We start from the raw sequence: 22,776 nt of genomic DNA, 5'->3' as shown, positions 1-22,776 counted from the left end.
TGATATCAAATTTGCATAAAAATTTGAACAAGCACAAAATGGTTGAAATATAAAGGTCAGTAATTTTAGTCCAAAATTTGCAAGGAGAATAAGGAGTCAGTATTAAAAAAAAAACACTCAACGACATGATAATCAGATAATTCAGGCGGAAATCCCCAATTAAAAAATGGATGAACTTGCAATGTTGTTTTTGACATATCCATTGCTACCAGCAGAAAAAAGTTAATTTTAATATATTTTTAGTAAAACATTTCAGACAATAACAAAAAAAAACAGTAAGCAAAATATACCACCAAATTGCGGAACACTGTACTAATTCTTTTTCACTTGAATGGAAACGAGACTAGACATTTCCCCCTTTTAACCGTTTATTTTTCTTCCCGAAATAACTAAAAAATACGAGCAATAACTTCGAATTGTTTTAAAAGATGTAGGTACATCTAAGAATTGATAAAATTATCTTTTAACATCAATAAACAGACGCGGAACTTCTGAACATATATACAATCAATGTCCACTTTGATAAATAGTAAATAAAATGGTAGCAAGCTACGGTAAACAAATACAGGCGTAAATCGAGCTTTGTTTTTCTTTGAAAGATGTGCATTAAGAAGGCATACCTATTTTTCCTTCTTTATAACATTCTGTGTAAAAACTTTTAATCAATAAAGTTACAGTTGCAAAAACACAAAATAAAAAGTAAAAAACGACTTTTATTTCTTTTTTTCTTTTAAAATGTGAGTATTCTACCTTATTCATTGTTGTAAACAATTTGAATTTCTTATAAAATGTATTTATACTACAGTGTTTACCAACCAAAAATATACATGAATTACTGGGTAATATTACATTAATATTGCACCAAAAATAATATTAAAAACTTAAAAAAAGAAATACCATATCTAAAAGTGTCGTATACAACAAAACTAAAGGCTGCTATAAATTAAAGCGTTCACCGTCACAGCTCTCAGCGTTTTAACGTCGGCGCTCAGTATGTTCCATTTCTATTACATTAATGATGGCAGCGTTTTCTAAATTTTTATTGGTTGGCAAAAAGTCTGCTTAGAAGTTGACTGTTCTCAACTTCCAAAGCTGCGAAAATGTAGGCGAATGCCTAAATTTAAAAAACACTGAGAGTTGCCGCCAATAAACATTTGAAAGTAGCCTTTACCAAGACCTCAACTTGCGTTAGCGAGTTGTGGTAAATGCATGGAAATAAAAATCTAGAACATATAATTTCATTGCTTGTAGTAAGAGAGAAACAAATCTACAATTTAAAGCAGGAATACAAAGAAATTTCAGGGAATAAAGAATACCCTTCGTTACATTTTTTTAGAGGCCGAATGTTTAATAGAAGGAGCTGAATGTTATCCACAAAACAGCACATTCTTTTGTACATGTTCAAATTTGTGAGTCTCTTAGTAAATCCAGATCATTTTAAATGTTCTGTAGAAAGCAGATCTTTCTTTGTTTGTTTTTTACATAAATAGTGAGTGAGGAGAATGTTAGTATAATAAATTATAAAATCTTATATATTTTTAAATCTAAAAAAAGTGTTAGATAGACTAAAAATGCGACAAAAAAATTCAAACGTAGCTTTATTTTTGGTTGGGCTAAGGTGCCGAACATCAAATGCAACTGTCCAAGTGCGATTGTCATCGACTGAAAATTTTTGTAGTGTGAACTCACCTTCCTGAATCTACACTCGAATAATGTGAATATCCTATAGAAGGCATGCAAACTTGGCATGAAGTGAGACCATGTCTACACGTTGAGTTTCTGTGACCCATCATTTGAGTGAATACGTTATGAATATTAGGATACGCAGGGTTAAAGCCATAATTCGGCCATGCGTGCGGCAGTTCGTGATTGGATAGTTGTTCCTTCTTCACCTCCATATACGGATGTTGTGGATATATACACGATGTTGAGCCAGGCATATAGTCAGAAGGTCCGTTATGAGCACTTGGTGGTGAGTTCTTTGATGTGCTATAATTTAGAGACAAGCGATCCTGTGGGATCATCTTTTTTTCGTTACTATCGCATGAAGTTTTTAGTTTTTTAGGCGTAGAATTTAATGATGATATACCAGACTCTGGAGATACTAAAACAGAGAGAACGAAAATACACAATTACGGCACGTATAAGACATCCGGTATGTTTGTAGCAGAGTGAAAATAGTTTCATTCTCCTGGTCGGAAAACCTCACGTGAGACTTTTAAACCTGTTACAAGTCTATATTTTTAGGGTATTCATTATTATTTGAGGAAAAACACGCTGTTTACGCTATAAATGGAGGGTGAATATTTCAAAATCTTTGTTCAAACCTGACATAGTGTAGCTTTAGGTGAGTTTTTTTAGGTGAGTGAAAAAGTGGTGCGGTGTCAAATACCGAACTGAGAAATAAAATAGGCAGTAAAAAAGCTATATATTGTGCCTTGCCTGAACAGAAAATCACAGCCGGTTGTTTCAAGCTGAAGGAAGTATTTTGTTTCGTAGAGGCAGAATTTTAACCGCAAGTTGGCAAATTATCTTTAAATAAAATTTTGTCGGGAAAAGTATACTAAAAACAAAAAAAAAAAGAAAACATGCCCACAAAAAAATTGGTAAGGGCGCCACATTTGCCGTTTTTATTTACACAGAAAGCATGATTGCCGAAAACTGTGTTTTTCACACTTGAAAAATGTGTTAAAAATAACAATAATAACCGGTTAACACCATGTTGTCAACAAGGCGAAAATGCAAGAGAAAGCATTTTAATTTGGATTAGTAGGCGTGAAAAAATTCGGCGCAAAACAAAAGAAGAAACGAGATCAATAAGAATACAAAATTAATCAACACGTACGTCACTGAGTTTATTTTTAATTTAGTTACCAGATCAGTAACAACGTTTAAGAGATAGAGACTGGGTAACAAGTTGGACTTACCATTTGTCGAATTCTGAGTGCTTTGTGTCTCTTCTTCAGCTTTTGGAGTTCCCGGTGGTTTTGCAGGTGTAAGCGAATTCGAGTCATGACTATCTTCATCTGATTGCCTATCAAAAAACAAAAGATTAATTTTTCACCTGCAAATTATTTATTAAATTTTTCCAAGTTCATTTTGTACTTTCGTGACAAGTTTACCTGAAGCCACGCTTCCCGGCTGCTCCATCTTCACGGAATCCCTTTGCGAAGGGGTTATGGTCAATTTTTAACTTTGTCACCTAAAAGATAATAACAATGATTATCATTTTGATTCACGCCACATTAAAACCTGAAAACGAGGCTAGCTAAGTATGGTGGAATTTCCCTTACTTTTTCATTTTGATAAGCTGTAACCGCAATAAATTCGTTTTCTTTAAATACATATGTCTTGAAATTGGCCCATGGTAATTTATAAACGTCACTGACTTTGGCAACATGGAATCGAGGCTGATATTTATGCATGGAATTTAGAATTGTCTAAACAAAAGGAATAAATAAATCAATCTGAAAGTAAAATATGCCGATTTTGAGTTAAGAGTTACACGGCGCGCAGGGGCAGCTGGCGGTTTTAGAGCTGATTTTTAACAATTGTTTCAGGCACTGTGCATTCCAGGTGTGTAGAATACAGAAAAGGAGGAGAGTGATTACTCATTGATAGAAGTGTGAGAAAGTATATATACATGACTAAACATGAGAAATAATTGGAACGGAGGAGAGCGTCGCAGGAGGAAAATAAATTGGGAAGGAGAACAAACTCATTCTTAGAGCGTTTACGTCACGGATAAAATTTGCTCTTACAAAGAGCACTACGAAGGAGAGGTCGATAAAAAAAAAAAATTTTGTGTTCTAATACTCACATATCCGTTTTTATCCGATAAATTATTCGTCAGTTTTAGTTTGTGAAACGATATAACTTTTTGCATCCACTGACTGCCAGTGTTGGGCGATTCGGGGTGTATATACATTCTTTTCGGCATTTCGGGATCAGCTTTGCCGGCTATCAACCAATTCCCACGGTTAAATTTATAACGGCAATCGTCTGCCGGCACTATATCCATTAGTAAGACGTATTTTGATTTTGGTTCTAGATTGTTTACTCGCAATCGAATCGGCGGAAACATGCGTCTATTGAAAAAAACATATTGAAAATATAGCATTTGCGCTCGATTATTTACTATACTTAAGCAGTTCCGTGCTGCGAAGCTAGCGCATACCTATTTGACTTATCGAGTCTTCTCAAAAGTGAAACTAATTGCCCGATTGAGCCATTTTCAAAAATTTTATTTTCGTGAATTCTGAAAAAAAATTTCGTTTAAAAAAATGAAGTTTATTTATAAAAAATTGGAGTAAATTATTTTTTTAATTTCTATTAAAGCACGTGATACGCAAGGAAAAAGTTTTTCCTTTCTTTCAATTTTTAAACGAGTATTTAATTACGCCACGCTTTTTACGCTAGCCTGTTGTTATTGAAGTTTTAACAAGCTATAATTATATTCAAACGTGTTGGCTTATAGAAATGCTGCCCATTTGAGATTTGCCAATGTGTAAAGAATGAAAAATAAGTTGAAACATTTCCTTTAGAAATACAAACAAACAAAAAAAAGGGAAAATAATATTAGAAAAAATAATAAAAATTTTTAAAAACTTAAAAATTTATTTTTTGTTTTTTAAATTTTTTTTCTTTTCACTGAAAAATAAACCTTAATTTTTTTTGCATTTATACACTGTTTTTCATGGTATTTTTGTGATATTGAACTTTTAAAATTGCTTATAAAAATGCTGTAAAAAGGTTGAGAAAAAAACTATAAAAAAAAATAAACAATTCTAGCTATATTTTGTATATTACTACAAGTCAAACCTTGATATTTGAAGAGCTCTAATATAAAACCAAAAATAAATATGGCTTTCAATATAATAAACGCTTTTTAAGAATATATAAAAAAGCACATAGAAAGACATGCTTAGAAAGCACCAGTGTAAACATACCTTCCCGTTTTTGTTATAATCATTTCGGTGCCAACATCATGAAAATCCTTCCATAGTTGTTTGTTTTCCAATGTTACCATAATTTTATTTTCATCGCCATCCTCTTGGTCTTCGTTTTCATAAGTTATGCCACCATAGCCTTGCGGCGGCGGTGGGCCGGAGTGGTAGTAAGACCCGCTCCCTCCGCTGCAACTAGGCTGATTATACGGCAAAGGAACGTCCGGTGGCGATGAAATGCCGTGATAATAACCAGGATATCCATGAGGGTAATACTGATGATGATTTGGATAGCTTATTTGTGATGGATTCCACGGATCTGTATTGGCTGGTGAGACGCAATGAGGAGCGGGTTGTGGTGGTAACTGCGGTTGGTTGTAACAGCTTGAAGGGTAACCAGGTGCAACAGAATTTCCACAAGATTCCTTTTGTGCTGGATTAATATGATGCGAATAATAATATCCCTCCATATTATATAAGATTACTTTACACTTCGATTTTCTTGTTTGTATAACAGATAAGAGAAAAGTCGACGAATTTATCACTTAACCCTGTGAAATTTTTTTGAAACCTTCTGAAAGGTGATTTCACGTTTAAAATATTGCTTTTCTACGTTCACGCCGATGATAGTTTATGTATACATGTATATATATATAATATATTGGCTGAGCTTGTCACACGAAAAACAACTTTATCAATCCATAGGCTTGTATATATTGAAGGCGTTAATGTGCACAGGCAATTTTTGAAACAGTTTCTTTAAGTTTTTTTTACTTATTCCCTATTGGCTCATTAAGAGCCAATGAGATTTGAGTGCTTTAATGTTACTGTTGCCATTGTGTATGGAAATTATTTTTTTTAGAAGCGCTCTTGTTATTTTCACACCTTTCTGATTATCTACACGTTTTACCCGTGTAAAGGTGAAATTAAGTCGTAAATATATTTATATTCAATGTTTTTGTTTTAAATTCATCAAATAAAAAATATAAAAAATTTTGTTACTTTGTTTTTACCGCGCTTGAAATTAAACTTTTTTTCACTTGTTCTGTTTCCACTTTTTATGATACATTGTTTTTTTTCACTCCGGTTCGTCGGCTATAAATAAATTTAAAAAATGAAAAGATGAAAAGACTCAATTTTAATAGGTAGAATTAGCCGCAGTGAAATAGTGAAAAATATAAATAAATAAATGAATTTATCAAAGCATTAAAAAAGAACTAATTTAAGAGTAAATTTTCTAATTCTCTCTTCCCTCATGTATTCCCCGAAAGATAAAATTTTTCCCTAATATGAAAAATTAGCGGCCTTTTACTTCGTCAAAAGGTTTAGTTTTAATAAGTCATTATACACATTTTGCATTTTATTTAAGTAATCGAGACAAACAAGGCTTGATAAGTCAATCTTAACCGTGGATTTTCAAGCAGCATCGATCATCAGCGTGTCCTTTTATGCTTCCGTTTATAGCAGTAAAAACTTTTTTTCATAAATTTTCAACAAAACCTGTGAAACACTGACAACATATGTGCGAATAGACAAATTATCAGCAAATTTTGCGAGTCTGTTAAAGTGCTAAAGTCTAACACTTATAATGACGCCTATTACTTTTCACAAACTTAACTCAAAATATGAAAACTCGATAATTTACCCGCAGACGCGCTAAAAAAATTAATAATAGAGTTTTGTTAGTTGAAAAAGTTTACGCTAGCACTAAAAAGTTTATATTTTCTCGATTTTCTCTCTAGTAGAAGGATGTGAGACATATTTTTTAGTGTTTTCTGTATTGTTTCTTCAACAGACATCTACGCTTGATCATAGAGGTGTCGTTCCGTTGAGTGAGTTCTATGCTGAAGCCCTGCGCGGCTACCTGCACTGTGTGTGTGTTGCTAGAAAGCGCCTGGAAAACAAAAAACGCTTTCCCGTGCAACGCGCGTATGATACCATATTCAATTTCTTTGTTTATTTATTTATTTTTTCGGGAGGGAGGGGTACATCAGAGTAATTAGATGACATTAAAATATCTATTGCATCATTTTATTTACTTTTCTTTTTTTTTCTTTTGTGTTAAACAAAATAATTAGATGACATCCAGGTAACTATTTATTATATTAGCGATGAAGTTATAACATAACAAAGAAACTATAATAAATAAACAAATATGTTGAAAAGTAAAATAAATTTTTTTTTCACTAATAAGTGATCAATCTTAGTTAAAGAGAAACTATCTCGAAGGAGGGTTCTACCTTGAAGGAAAGTTCTACTTAGCATTCATACCATCTTCGTGTAGAGTAGTTTCCTAATATTATTACACAGTTATACATATGGGACCAGAAAACTCAGGATACCTTGCTTAATTTGTTTTAAAAAAAACGTTTAATTAATTAAAAATGATAAAAAATTAAATAAGATAAATTAAAACTATGGATGAAAAATAACATAAAATAAACCTCTTGATAATGAAATAAAATTAAAATTAATGATCAACCGTCACATGTTTCAAATAGAGACGCGAGAGATTCATCACCTTATTTCATATACCTCGATATTTTTAACAACTTTGTAAATCAGTACACATTAAAAATTTAATTAAAGTTTGAAATTCCGGTACTTTTCAGTTTTACTTCGACTTGCTTCCTATGCTCGTAGAATAGAGGGAAGAAAACCTCTTCCCGAGGGCTTTTAGTGTTTCTCTACATCACATTCTGTTCTATAGATATAAAAAAACTTTAGAGGCCCTTGGAACGAGGTTGGTACTGAGCGCCTTAGCTTGTCAAAGATGTCGAAACGTGGAAGATGCTGTGTGGTCGAGGTTGCTTAAACTTATAACCAACACTATTTTTGCCGTTTCATATCGCTTACCGTAATGCTTCGAATAAACGCCCGGCGCGTTTATTAGTTTTTTTTGACATTTTTGGGGGGTGTCTATTCGAGGGTGGCGTTTTTTACACTTTTGCAGTTTTTAAGGATACCTATATATATCTTCACAACAGAAAGTAAAAGATATTTACATCTTTTGGAGAATGAACTTCAAAAGCGAAAAACTAAATTTCCAACCTTAAACCTAAGATTTTGGAAAAAAGTAAGTAAGTATACTTTTACTTTCGCCTCGAATAAACGCCCCTTATGAGGGAGGGGCGTCTATTCAAGGAGGCGTCTATTCGAGGGAGGCGTTTATTTATAAAATGACTGAAAAGGAGGGGCGCCTATTCGAGGGGGGCGTTTAATATAAGGGGGCGGTTATTCGAAGCATTACGGTATTACATTTATTAAAGAGCAAAACACATGTAAGCGTGAACGAAGTTGAATATGCCAACCTCAGCCCCAGGAATTGTTAGATCTTTATATATTTGCATGGTCCGTCTAAATATAGGAAACATAATAAACCCTGCGAGAGAGGTTGCAAGTATGCTTCTATTCACACCTTCCTAACAAACAAAAGGAAATGATCCCTGCGAACATAGAAGTAAAATAAACAAAAAAATTCAGCTTCTTTTTAGATCTTGCATTTACTGCGTTGACCAGTAGTTTTGTCGCAGGTGCAGAATTCTAACATTTGCTATACATGTTCTTCAAAAGCCTCTTCTCCAGGAATTTAAATACTAGACCACTAAAAATTGATGGAACTTTTGGAACGAAAGGTATTGGTGATTTCGTTACAAAAAATTCGCGAAAAATGAAGTAAATTTGGCAACGTCATTTTCATGTTTGACCACGTGGCTAATAATCTGACATCAGCAAAAATTTAAAAAAAGGGGGAACATTGGTTGTTTCCTGATACGTCAAATTCAAGACTTTTAACTCGTGCTTTTTGTATGTATGTTTTTATTTAAAGTTTTGAGTCGACAGCCTGTACGTCCCCAGGATTGATTGCCTATGTCAAAGACGGCCTCAATGTCAATAAAGCAAAAGCCCCTGGTGACGAGGTTTCAGCCTGTACAACCTTAAGCACAAAAATAATTTACTTATTGTAGCTGCTATTACATAAAAATTTCCAAAAAAAGGAAAAACAACAGATGGGCGTTTTATGCCGTAATGGCGTTATATTGCGTGATTGGGCGTTATAAGGTCGAAAGGAGAATGTAAATTGACAGGAATGACACAAAGAGATAAACGCTATAGCTGTTGGGAGAGTTATAGCTAACGAAAAAATCGTTAAGAGGTTTATTAACGTGTTTTGCCAATCTGGGCAGAGTTTTGCCTTTTTCGGCTTTACCCAAAACTAAAAAAAAAAACTTTTCCCCAACTTTGTTTGGAAATGTAATATATACCTAATTTATATCAGACGATAAATTTAATAATATAAGTTGTGGAATTTTGTTAGATACGGAAACTGCAAGTTCGTCCCCAGCGCTCTTTTACCCCTATGGCATATTGACGGGACAGCTCTATTACGGAGCGTCATTAAGTAGCAAATAGTCATTTAAACGAGGTTGCGCGAATAATTATTAAATGACCAGTCTCTGATTTTTCTTCCTCTGGGTTCTACAGGTTGAGATTAAATACGCATATTAATTATTCTTGTCCCCAAAGCTCTATGAGACACAGCTACTTTTGTGGTTTATCTCAAAGAGCTCTGCGGCGTACCAAGAGTTGCTGACCGCAGAAGACCTAACAGTGCGCGAGGCAGAATATGTTTTTCGTAGGTGCTTTTCACGATTCGGGGATATCGGAATATATCCCGGGTACTTAATTTCGGCCACAGAAAATTTTACAATTATTCGCAGGTATTTACCTTTGCGAAATGTGCGAAAAATATTTTCTTGAGAATGATATCTAACCATTCAGAATTGTAGCTGCATCAAGGAAATTTATATTTTTATCAGATCATTTGGTAAAAATAAAGTTATGTTTGGATTTATTTTTTTAAAAAATTGACACCGCTTGACACTAAGGGGTTAACACTGACTGGATTGATAGTTGTCTGGTAGCTTCTTTTCACTTTCTGTTTCATTGAATCGGCAAAAGTAGGGGAAAAATAGCACAAGATTCCTGCTAAAATCCTTTTAACGGAACTAAAAAAAATTGCAGCAAACGGATTTCACGTCAACCGAAAAAAAAACACCAGCAGAGAAGAACTAAACACATTTTTGAAATTATCGAACAAACATAAAACAAAATACATATTTGTATAAACGATTTAAAACTGTAAAATTTTATTTATATTAATCTAATTTTTAAAATAAACTAAACAAAAAACATCCTAACCGCCCCAGCTCAGCCCGCCTTGTTGAAAGCCGCTTGCGCATGCTTAAACTTCAATAATAATTGCCAACACTCTGCAAAAATTAACGCCTTTAAGGGGGCCCAAAAAGGGCGAACAAGATATACTGAAATATATTTTCACAACAAATAAAACCAACGTATAATTTGAACAAAAGAATTAGTGACTATTGAACACCGGGACTAAAATCGTACCGGAAATAAACCATGGTACTACAAAAATATCATGGATGATCCTGTTTTGATAAACTGGACTTTCATAAAAAATAAAAAAAATTATAGTTTCTTTAAAAGAAACTTCTTAAACTTATAATCACATTGGTGCGAACTGATCAAAGTTTTACTCAATTACCAAATAGACATCTAATGAATTCTATATTTTACAGTCATGATGAATATTTTACTATAAAATTCATTTTATCTCAAAATTATTATACCCCTCTACTATTTTGTTACGTACTGGCGCCCTTAGTAAAGGGTCTAGTTTTCGTATGGAAGCGAAGTGTACGAGTTACCAAAAAAAATCAGCACTTTTACTTGACAGTGCAATTCTAGTGCAAGGCTAGAATACGAGAAACACGAAACAATTTCGTACCAAAACAATAACAGTTTCCAATAAACTTACAATCACATATTTTTTATTGATAAAGTTTCGTTATGACACTTGATTGTGTAGTAATGTCATGTACAGAAATAACATTCATTTCCATATGTTCGTAGGTGTAAAATGGTAATGGTGCTAATATTAAAGAACATTGGGAACAAAATCTCTAATCTTGTCAAAGCGCATGGGAGCGAACAAAACCCCTCGTAAGCTTTTTACACTACAGCGAAAAATGCGGTCAAATGAAAACAAGACTTTATGTGCATGGTGAAAACTAGAACAAAAAGGTCTGTATATTTTTTATATAAAAAACTGAATGTTGAACATTAACAAAGTTGAATCTCGACTCCGCTTCCACACAACTAAATGCAGAAGTTTGTCTCCCTAAATATTAAAATAGTCTTTGGTCCAGCCAAGATTAAGCGATATCACAAATACACATTTAACATTTCTTCTAATGATTTTCAAAATCACGTTTAACTAAGAATGGGTACTTCTATATAAAAATACATTGCATCTACAATAAATTCTTGCTCGCTTTGTCAGGAATTCTGTGTTTCTTTTTGGATATCAGATATAATTTTACGAGCACGTTCCCAAGCTAATTGCTCCGTCTCCTAGTAATAAAGTTATTGTACACGACATGTTTCGTTGATTGTGCCACTGCCACACCGAAAAATAGGGTTGCTTATTACAACTAAAATCTTACCTGCTGTGTTTCACCACGTAAAAGATTCTTCATGGCTTTTCCCAGTTTTGAGACTAAACAAGACACTTAGAACTTTAAAGGATTTTATTTAAAATCATAAAAAAAATAGCAAAAGCGGATTGGTTCTTGATCCTTCATAGCATGAAGCACCCGTTTTGCCAATAATTTTAGGACCTTCACCTTTGATGGCATCAAGCACTAGCTATTTAAGATTTAAAATTCATGTCTTTACCTGAAGAATCTGCTTCTTTACCACTGAAGGGTTCAGGTTCCATTTCAGAACTGAAAACTCCAAACTCGTTCATATGGCCAAGTGTAAGGCGGCTGGAATAGAAATAAATCTTGGTTGCAATCACCATGCCACCTTTCATTTTTACGCCTGACCCAAATTAAAATTAGGGCGTTTAATTTTGTTTAAAACAACAATATCATCAATAAGATTAAAAAACCTTTTCGAAGACGAAATTATTTCTCACAAATTTCAATTATTTCTATTTAAATTCTAAGAAAGGTTGAATGCGCAAAATTTAATTGAGCTGTGAGAAGCCTAACAATTCGTTCCAGCATTATGAAAGCTTGTGGTCTCTTTGCATTACTTGTATTAATAAAGCTGCACGTTAAAAATATAATAGACAATTTGTATCCCAAGAAAAACGATGTAAATCATGTGCGAATATTTTTACAAAGTTATACAACAAAACGTTTTTAACTTTCTACCATCTTAACATTAAATCCTTTAAAAGATATACATAGAATAAAGCTTAAATGATAAAATGAAATGAAGCATAAAATTTGTGGTCATTCAAGAAAATCAGGTTTCTCAATTACAGTACTTTCACATAGTTCGATTTCTTTACTGTATCGCTGCAAAGTACTTAAAATTTTACAATAGGGAGATGAAAGGAAAATATGCAGCAAATCATAGAATAGGAATTATATCGCTGCAAAGTATTCAAAATTTTACAATGGGGAGATGAAAGGGAAAATATGCAGCAGTTAATAGAAGTAGGAATTATATCGCTGCAAAGTATTCAAAATTTTACAATGGGAAAATGAAGGGAAAATATGCAGCAATTAATAGAAGTAGGAATTATATCGCTGCAAAGTATTCAAAATTTTACAATGGGGAGATGAAGGGGAAAAATATGCAGCAAATCATAGAATAGGAATTATATCGCTGCAAAGTATTCAAAATTTTACAATGGGGAGATGAAAGGGAAAATATGCAGCAATTAATAGAAGTAGGAATTATATCGCTGCAAAGTATTCAAAATTTTACAATAGGGAGATGAAGGGGAAAAATATGCAGCAAATCATAGAATAGGAATTATATCGCTGCAAAGTAATCAAAATTTTACAATGGGGAGATGAAAGGGAAAATATGCAGCAGTTAATAGAAGTAGAAATTATATCGTTGCAAAGTATTCAAAATTTTACAATAGGGAGATGAAAGGGAAAATATGCAGCAAATCATAGAATAGGAATTATATCGCTGCAAAGTACTTAAAATTTTACAATGGGAAAATAAAGGGGAAAAATATGCAGCAAATCATAGAAGTAGGAATGATAAGTTTTTTGTATTTCTAACCACTTCATTGCGCCAGAGAACAATCAAACAATAAATAACTACTTGAGAGGCTTAAAACATCAGATCTTTAGGAAATAGCATGTTCAGATGTCGAAAAACACCAGTTCAAATATAATAACCGAAAACTTCAATTCAAGATCTAACTTTTTTAATACAACCTAATATTTTAAGGCACAAGTTGAAGAACAATAACTGAAAAGTGAAAAAAAGTACCTGGAATTTTGTTGTTGTGGTTTAAACCAGAATTCATCAATCCCCTTATCGTCAAAAAGATTCAGCTTGGAATCAGAATGAACCAGCAAAGGTAGATTATCATCAACAGATAAGGAACTGCGACTTGAGCAGGTCTTTAAGTCTTCTTTGTTTTGCACTGTCTTTCTAAGATGCTCAAGGTAGCTTTGGTACACTTCACTCGATAAAAACATCGGTAGATAAACCTACAAAACGAATATGTTATTTATAAAAGGTTTAGCACTGCCAATGGTGGTGGTAAAAATTTCTGTTTTTAAGTCAAACCTGCATAATAAAGTCCACAAATGTTTTAAAAAAAAATCCACAAGAAACACACTAACCACACTTATCTTATAATACAACTCAATCCCACAAATTTTTAGAATATGTGCAAATATTCCGCCAAAAAACAACAACACATTTTTGCGGTTATAACGTGTCCATACATAGAAATCGCTTCGGAATAAACATGTTACGGGCTATAACATTTTCACCTACAGAGACAAAAAACTGTGCACAGTGAAAGCATCCCTAAATGGCGTAAAATATCAAGCTAAAGAGCACTGGCAACAAAAACACCAAATATATATTTTTTCTTATACAAGGCTTTCTTTCAAGCAAATTCGTAAGCACAATAAACGCAAAAGAGTTCTGTTTCCTTCTCAAATGTACCGAAGTAGATTGTTTACACAAAAGCGAGATAACATCGAAGGAAAATAGTTCCAATATGTAATTCCAATTTTGACTGACTTGTAGACTAGTGGTAGAGCTTTCACCTCCAGTACGGGGATCTTGGGTACAAACCCTGGCCAAGGTAAGAACACACAAGTTATAATATTGACGTGCACAGCTTACCTCAGCTAGCACCGTCCATGCGTAGGCCATAGGTATACAGAAACAGTTTGGTTGTGGACCATCTTCTCTGCAAATATTATTCTCGAGAACTATTCGTAGTTTATCATCTTGTATTAATTGTTTCTCACAGCGCATTGAGAAGTACCTAAAATATATTCGTATAAATGTTGGGATGAGTATTTTGCAGACAGGAAATCAAATGCGTTCAGCTGTACATGTTTTGCAGAATGAAAATTAGAGTACGTTCAGCTGTGTATTTTGCAGAACAAAAACTAAAATCAGCTTTGTATTTTGAAGAAATTAAGAAAAAATTATGTCTGACTGTGTGTTTTACAGAAAGAACGACTGTTTATTTTGCAGAAAGAAAATTAGAAGATGTATGTTTAGCTGTGTACTTCCAGAATGACAATCAATATTGCTAATAAGTTGTTATTCAGGAAGGCATCACATCAAATAAAAAACAAAATAAAACAGGAAAACATTTTCTCCAAATTTTTGAATGCAGAAAGTTCTAAATTCTCTATCAAATTAAAAATATCTCAATCTATCTAATGAAGTCAAATTCGAAAGGATAAGCTTTCATTTAACTTAGGGTCCTTATAAAAGAAGGGCGATAAGTCACGTGGTAGTTAAAAGTGTCTTAATAAATCTATAAGAAAAACACAGGGTAAAAATAACATTTGTAGCAACCTTTCATATAGATACATTGCATCATTGACTGCAGTTTCAAGTTCATATTCATTATTCAAGTGTTGTATTTCAATGTCTTCTTCAAAACTTTCAGCAGCCATATAAAATTCCAAAACATCTTTACATCCACTTTGATCTAAGAACTGAACAGTTATATGTTTGGTGTTACAAAGCAAGAACTTAGAAATCAAATATAAATCTTGTTGGTCATTGCCTATAGGGGTTTTCAATCAGTCCTAAAGTTTGAAGTTGATTAGGCTGGATGGCTTGTCAAAAGATGATCCAGTGCGTTAGCAGTTGGCATAGCCCAACTATTGGTGGGCCAGGTCCAACCTTGGACAAATGTGACGGAGAAAGAGATAAGTATTCCCACCTGATGCATGATTATATTAGTTGTGTGAAGAAATTCTCTAGTTTTTTTAAATTGTAGTCTCAAAACTTTCTAGACCAAAGAGAAATGTAACAGTTGACAATGTGCCCTGTTTAAATTCCACAATAAGATATTATGCCTATAGTTACAAATATAGCTAAACCAATCTCCTGTCTTACAAATTGAACATTAAACAGAGAAATAATTGACAAATAAAATTTCTAAATCAAAAGGTGAAAATATTTCAGTCACCCAAAACTAGCCAAAGTGATTTAGCCACTCAAATAGTACATAACAGATCAAGTTTATATAATTTTCTCAAATATTACTTTTAAACGTAAATAATAGCTTGACAAATAACTAGTAGTATAGGTATATAACTAAGAATCTGGATCTTATATTCTCAGTACTGCAAAGATCATGCACAACAATCAAGTTTTTAAGAAAATCTCTTCAATTATGCAACAAGTTTCGTCAATGTTGTACAATGTTAAAAGTTGCCTTATAAATGAAAATCTAAATATCTTGCCAAGGAATTTGCTAAATACACCATATCAAATTTTAAAAGTTTAGCATTTACACTTTGTTAGTTTACATTAAATCGGAAGTCTTGATGCAGGCATTATACTGCCTCTGCACGTTAAAAGTTGGTACTGGTTTGAATTGAAAGGGCAGAATGTAAAAACCTGAGACAATGCGCTTAAAGATGGCCCGTCCTGTCTATAAATGAGTTACGTTCTAAGATGGGTCAGTATAGTGATACTACTAATACTAAAGATCTGGTTTAGAAATAACATACATAGATCGTATATGATTTTAAACTAACATTTTGAATTAAAGAGTCCCCAAAAGTCAGTTTTTCACATGTTAGAATGGTATAGTCTTTTATACATTTTTTTGATAACCAATTAAATTCTTGGTTTATATAATGTTATAAGTTTTTATATTTCGTTTTACAAAAGCATATTGCAGTTTGTTTTTCAGGTCCATTTCGCATAACTCTGCAATTAAAAATGGTTAACAAAATCAAAACAACACAGCTGAATGAAGAGAAATTGTACCCAAATAACTAGTTTTTTCTTTGGAACAAAACAAACATACAATTAAAATTAGTTAAGTCATAGCATAGGGCTTTATAAGTCTGAGGTTAAACAACTTAAGGTTATAATAACTGATGTCATCTACCACGTGGGAACCCATCCATCCCAAGATAGATGGGTTTAAGACATAATATCTCCTTAAACAATTCGTTGAAAGGCAATCTGTCCAAGTTTCTACTAAGAAAAGTTTTTTAAAAAAAAAAAAAAATTCAATCATTTGGCAGTCATTATCAAATGGATACAAATAGAGATTGAACATACCTCCATAAAATAGAAGAAGATTGTTCCATTATATAAGACATCCTGTAAACGGATTTGATTTTCGTCAAGTATTTTCAACTGATACATGATCATATTAATTGTGTGTAGAAATTCTCTATGAAGGCTAAAAAAAAAACAGTGCAATAAATTAAATAGTCTAGCCTCTTTCATTCAAACACGCACTCAGCAATTGTCAACAAGAATATGTCGGAAAAGGAATCTTTCTTATCTCCCTTAAGGATGCTTTAACTTATTAAAAAAAAAGAGAAATTATTGTTCTTTAATCTTTTTTTGTTTAACAAAAAGTAGCTAGATGGTTAAAGAAAATGCATACACATATAAAGTAATTGGACAGTTAAAATGCTACTTAAGTTGGTAAATATTGTTTTTTAAAATATATTTAAACTCACAAACTGATGATAACATGGAAAGATGTAATTTGCACTAACCTAGAGAGCTTTTCAAAACAGTATTCTTGTGCAACCACAAAACAATCTGCATCGATTGCATTCTTATCTTTGCATATGATGGCTAAAATCACAATTTCTTTTTATAACAAAATCTTCAAACAGGAGCATTTTGAATAGAACTTTTTGTGCATGGTTGACCTTGATGAGTATAAGAAATGTTAATAAAATGAGCAAAGCTATGCATGTGGTAAGTCTAACTTCACCATGAAATACTTGAAATATTTGTTTCTAGAAGCCATGACTGGTTCAGAAACAAAGTTTCTGATAGATAAAGAGGTATTTTCTACCTTCAATTTCTTGTCGTTTGTGTGTTGGTAAAAATATAGGACTTTCGGCATTAAGTGAAATATATTTGGAGTATATTGTAACAGCATCAACAATGGCACCTGCGAATAAAAAATAAAATTAAACAAAAAGTGAGAATAATCCATGAAATGCATTGACATGCAATGAGACTTGTATAATAAATACAGATAATTGAAATGTTGAATAAAAATAAGCCAGTACTCTTCTTCTTAAGTTGCACTTTAAACTTATGTCTGTGTCCCTATTTTATTAATCCTATTCAGGAAGAAAAACACCAGAAATATTTCTAATGTTAATGTTCTTTTAAAAAACAACTTTTAAATGAAAACAACAAACAAACAAACAAACAAAAATACTGACTTCTCGTCCTTGCCCTTTGACGAAATCCATCCAATGATGTGCTCGACTTTGTGACTTTAGGGAGGGTACTTGCTTTTATTGAAGTTTTAAAATTTGGGGCAGAATTTGTTCTACTACAAGTGTTTAGTTTAGCGAAATCGGAATTGTCAGTTTGCTCACTCCACTCATGATTGGACGGATGCATGGAGTTTACACTAATAGTCCGTACAGTGTTCTCTGATAAACATGGTTGGTAGGTATTTTTAGATGGCACAACGATGAAGTCAGGTAAACTGTCACCATCCTCTGAACAACTGCAATTCCAAGTATCATCATTTGAAGTCAATGTATTATTTAATTCATCGTTCCTATATGTTTCATTTTTATTGGTATCTTTGTTGGAAACAGCACAATAACTAGGCGTTCTTGACAATGCTGGACTGCCACTTACCGACGAATTACGAGAAATCGAACTTCCTGACCGAGGTTTCCTTCGACGGTATTTACTTTCTGAAATCATCCGAAATGTCTCAGCTTCTAACCAAAAATCTAGCAAATTTCTTTCATCTCGTTCCTTTAGAAAGTCAAGAAAATATCCCAGCGCAACAGACTTCTTTAAAATGTCCAACAATGACGGAGACAACTTAGAAGACTTTGAAACATTGACACGTGGCTGAAAAAAAAACAAAAAAAAACAATATAATATGTTGAAAGGTAGTAAAAAGCAAGAAATCCTATATAGCAGATACCAATTTTAGCATTAGGCATTATTACATCTATATAATATAAACAGGACAGAAAAAGTATAGAAGAGACTTTACTTTTAAATTTATCTCCCTCGATTCAAGAAGCTCTTTCAGGTCAGATATCTCCAACTCAACATCACCTATAATGAATTTAGAGAGGTGAAATAAATAAAGGAATAAACAAAGTTCCTATCAAAATATTTCAAATAAGCCAAAAAGGCATTCCATATAATAAAGTTAGACACCTATCACTAAAATACCTAAATTATATCTACATTAACCCCAAAACATGTCAAATTTTCCATAAAAAAATTGACAAAATTTAAGATTATGTTTGTCACACCAAATCTTAAAATAGTTAATTTTTAAATAATCTTGCTGTATTTTATACATAATGAAAATTGAAAAACTTGAATCTTATATATATATTAATATATATATATATTAATCTTATATATATATTAAGTCCACGACACGCAACTCACAGGTCACTTTCTTATAGCGTGGCTGTACTCTAAAGTTTACTAAAAAAATAAGTAATCCGCTAAATGAGAAAACAGGGGGTCCATTTGTCATTTACGCTACAGCGCCGTTCTCGATCGTTACAGTTGAAATAATTTCATTTTAACCCCGGTTTACCATGTGGAAATGCATCAGACAATTGTAGCTATACATTTTCAATTCGTTCTCTTTGGGATGAAGCAAAAATTAGTTATCAAAGTAAAAAACCGATTGGACTACTGAGAAAGCGAAAGAGCAGGTGTGTTCTCTAAATTATATGATAGAGAATTGAATTTGGGTGTATAACGATTCTTTAGCCGTTTCTTCCAGAGCTAAATTTTTCCCTTAAATATTAAGTTTGTTGTTGTGTCTTGAGCCGGAAAATATTTTCTTTAAGCACTTATTTTGTAAGAATAAAATCTGTAAAATGGGTCAGAATTTTAGAATATCCTAAGAATATGTCTGAGCTAGATATTTAAATATGAACATTTGTATGACGCACAAAATTGATTAAAAGTTTACTTTTTTTATTGTATATTAAACGAACTAAACTTTTTTGTGTCTAAGCAATGGGCCGTTACATGTAGTAGAATTGTCATTAGCTAGCTATAGTAACTTATAGCATGCTTTATTTTATTAAGGCATTATATATTTTCAGGCCATGGTCATGTTAAGAACATATTGAGAATAATGAGGATAGCATTTGTCAAAAAAGTTAAGAACAGAGGCTGAAACTAAAACACACTATTCTTATAAAAACACTGTGTATACCCTAGAGAAGAATTTACATAAACTGTAAAAAGTTATTTTTTCGTGGTTACTGTTTTTAATACTACAGACTGTGTGATTCAGTGTTGATGTCATTATAAAAAACCTAAACCTAAAACCTAAACTTTCTAAACTAAATCAATGTTTACATCTGTTATCGTTTGAATAATATTTGATTCTTAAATTCGAAAACGCTGCATTGTTATTTTCTTTGATTTTATGCGTGATTTTCTTGATTATAAGTTTGGGTCTGTTAAAGTAAACTGTTCTTTTAATATTTTGGATTGAAATATTTCTGTAGATATACAATATACCAAATGATTCAAGTTTTTTGTTTCTCTTTTTCATGTGTTTTCAACTATTAATTTCTTATATTTTGAGTATAACTTTGGAAGGTTTGCCGTATGCAACAGACTGAATAGCTGATTTTGTATGAGTTAACAAAAAATGTTGGATTTTTTTTAATGTTTGGTATCCTTTTTTTCCTGGTGTACTTCTGGAATGACAAAGAAAGTTTATAGTTTTGGCGTATTCCGCTTTTTACATAATGGTTGTTATACATCTTTGATATTTTTGGACATTTTCCATTTTTATTTTATAATTCTTTTATTTTAATTTTTTTTGTTGCACATACTTAGATTTTTTTTTGTTTCAGCGTTTATAAACATAGAATAGTGCAGATTGTAAGCAACCTCGATCCCAGGGCTTATTTATTTATGCCATTCTGTTATAAAAGAGACAAAGAGCCCGGGTCGAGGTTGAAATGTGAGTTTTGAAAATTCAAATTACTGTGTTGTATGTTTTTGTATGGTATCCCTTTCATCGGTTTAATAAGAGATTCAGTGGATTCTTCTACAGGAATTCGGCTAGTATTATACTATAACTGCTGTTTATTTTTGAAGATAAAAGAAATCCAGCACAACTGTTTCTAATTCTAGTTTTCTTCTATAGTTTTTGGCCAAATAATATTATCTCCATTATGATCTTTTTCAGATTCTCTTTCTAAATAGCCCAAAACTTTAGATTGAAAATAAATCATATGTGCAACCAGTTCCCTTGCTGTGGCAGAAGAAACCTTTTTCGTGTTCAAACATTACTATTTTTGTTTTTTTTATCAAGTGTTTTTACAGTAATAGCAACGCACCTCCACTTGCAATTTTTGTTGTAAATATTGGTTCTGTTTTAGTTGAATATAAAACAAAAACGTTTTCAATGTCAGAACTAAGTTTATAAGTTTTTTCACTCATATTTTATTTTTTATTTTTTTATTTTTATTTACTTTTACATTTTACTTGTATTTGCATTTGTATTCTTTTTTGTTTTGTTTCCTGATCTATCCTTATTTTACATTCATTGCACTACTTTAAATTTAAATTATCCCTAAAGTACCCTATACATGGCCACAGTACATTTATAGACAGAAAAAAATTCATGTTTAGGTATAAAGAGATCCCAAAGAGAAAAACAATGATGGACACAAAAAATCTCGTAATATTTGCATTTTTTCTCAAATTTAATTATGCTGAATGTCCAATTTCTATCTATCTAGGAATAGCAATCCTAGCATTTTTTATCCGTAATTTTAGACCTATTATGAAGAAACGCTTATTTAAACCTTATCAATGTAAAGAGGTAAATTAATTAGCATGAAAGAAATCATACCAAGTACTCCTTTACTTGTCCCAGCCCTCTTAAATATTTACTTACAACACCATCACTTAGGATACACACATTGTTTGCATCACTAGTTAAACAACTATTTCAGCTTTATAATATCAACTTCATTTTTACCCTCAGAAACCCATTAAAATCCTGTTTGAAGTTGTGTATTGGAAAATCACTGCTAGCATGTAAGAGAGATAATTACCTGAAGGATCTTTTGGCTTCTTTTTCTTCAGTCGCCATCTCCCCTTTAAACTACTGCTTTTTTCTTTTTTACTCATTTGTTTTTTATTTCTAAACAGTCAAATAATAAATAGGGTAATTAAAACAAGCCAAAAAATCATGGAGATGTACCAGACACAGAGTCCATTGTATGTCCCACAGATTCTTGTTTTGCATGAAAGGCAATAACCTTAGGCTGACAAATCGCATACTTCAACGCAATGCATTGTTTATCACAAACATTCACTACTAACACAGTAATAGGTTATTTAAAAATGCTACTACTACTACTATACACTTCACAACTGCTGTTTTTTAATTTTTCCTTTTTTTCATTGCATTTTACTATATACTTATTCTTGTCCAGTCATAATAATATAAATAACCTTTTTGACTTTTGACTGCTAATTTTTTTTTAATTCTAGGTCTAATTTTTTTCAAATTTGAGCCATTAATATTATTATCTCCATAATGATCTTGTTCAGCTACATTTTCTAAAGATGACCAAACTATATACCAAATTTATAACCATCTGAAGTAATGTGTTTCTTAAAAACAGCCATGGACAGATTAATGACGTCTTCAAAGAATGTTGAAACCTATCCTTTCACAAGTTATAAACTAAATGGTCTGCAAGCCATCCATTGTCTTTCACAGATCAACTTTGCCTGACAAACAAGAAATTCGTGGATTGAAACTCAATATATAAAAAAGTGTATTGCACATAAATTTTATTTTTGGGGTTTTAAAGTTTTTTTATTATTGCGAAATATCCAACAGATAAAAAAACTAAGCACATATTGTTTGGTATATAGCTGTGAAATTAACTTTTGTGTCACAATTTTAACAATGGAGAACAAGAAATTGAGTAAAAGTAAATTAGGTAATGATAACAAAGCCAGTCACAAAATAGTTCTAAAATGGGGAAAAAAATTTGAGACAAGATTTGACTGTGATTTTAATGGTAAAGATGCAACCTCGATCACAGGGCTTGTAGCGTTTTTTTATATGAGGATGAAACTTGCACGAGGCCCTGGTACAACAGACTTACTCAACCAATAAGATTTCATGTAACTAATGCATAAGTTTTTTTAGAACTTAATTTCTGTCTGGAATTATGCTTATTAGTACCTGCAAATATTATCAGCCAAAAATTTATATAGTTGCACAACCTTTTTATAAAAAACTACA

General features: G+C 32.2%; 2 protein-coding genes across 2 annotated transcripts; both read right to left on the bottom strand.

The window, feature by feature from the left end:
* Positions 1-122: 122 nt before the first annotated feature.
* LOC130622988 (T-box transcription factor TBX3-like) lies at positions 123-5,700 on the bottom strand. The gene is made up of 6 exons (XM_057438458.1): positions 4,950-5,700; positions 3,821-4,088; positions 3,294-3,440; positions 3,123-3,202; positions 2,928-3,034; positions 123-2,104 (listed from the first exon to the last, which is right to left on the bottom strand). Exons 1-6 carry the CDS (start codon positions 5,414-5,416, stop codon positions 1,686-1,688), a joined length of 1,488 nt encoding a protein of 495 aa, XP_057294441.1. The 5' UTR covers positions 5,417-5,700; the 3' UTR covers positions 123-1,685.
* A 4,310-nt stretch (positions 5,701-10,010) lies between these two features.
* LOC130622985 (A-kinase anchor protein 10, mitochondrial-like) lies at positions 10,011-22,728 on the bottom strand. The gene is made up of 12 exons (XM_057438455.1): positions 21,569-22,728; positions 18,508-18,572; positions 17,708-18,359; positions 17,329-17,427; positions 17,021-17,102; positions 16,572-16,695; positions 14,841-14,983; positions 14,151-14,295; positions 13,278-13,501; positions 11,709-11,800; positions 11,477-11,529; positions 10,011-11,384 (listed from the first exon to the last, which is right to left on the bottom strand). The coding sequence occupies exons 1-12, from the start codon at positions 21,642-21,644 to the stop codon at positions 11,310-11,312; spliced, it is 1,830 nt and encodes a 609-aa protein (XP_057294438.1). The 5' UTR covers positions 21,645-22,728; the 3' UTR covers positions 10,011-11,309.
* Positions 22,729-22,776: the final 48 nt, after the last annotated feature.

This window comes from Hydractinia symbiolongicarpus, chromosome 13 (assembly GCF_029227915.1).
Source record: "Hydractinia symbiolongicarpus strain clone_291-10 chromosome 13, HSymV2.1, whole genome shotgun sequence".
Classification (NCBI taxonomy): Eukaryota; Metazoa; Cnidaria; class Hydrozoa; order Anthoathecata; family Hydractiniidae; genus Hydractinia; species Hydractinia symbiolongicarpus.
This window is presented reverse-complemented; position numbering and strand designations above follow the sequence as displayed.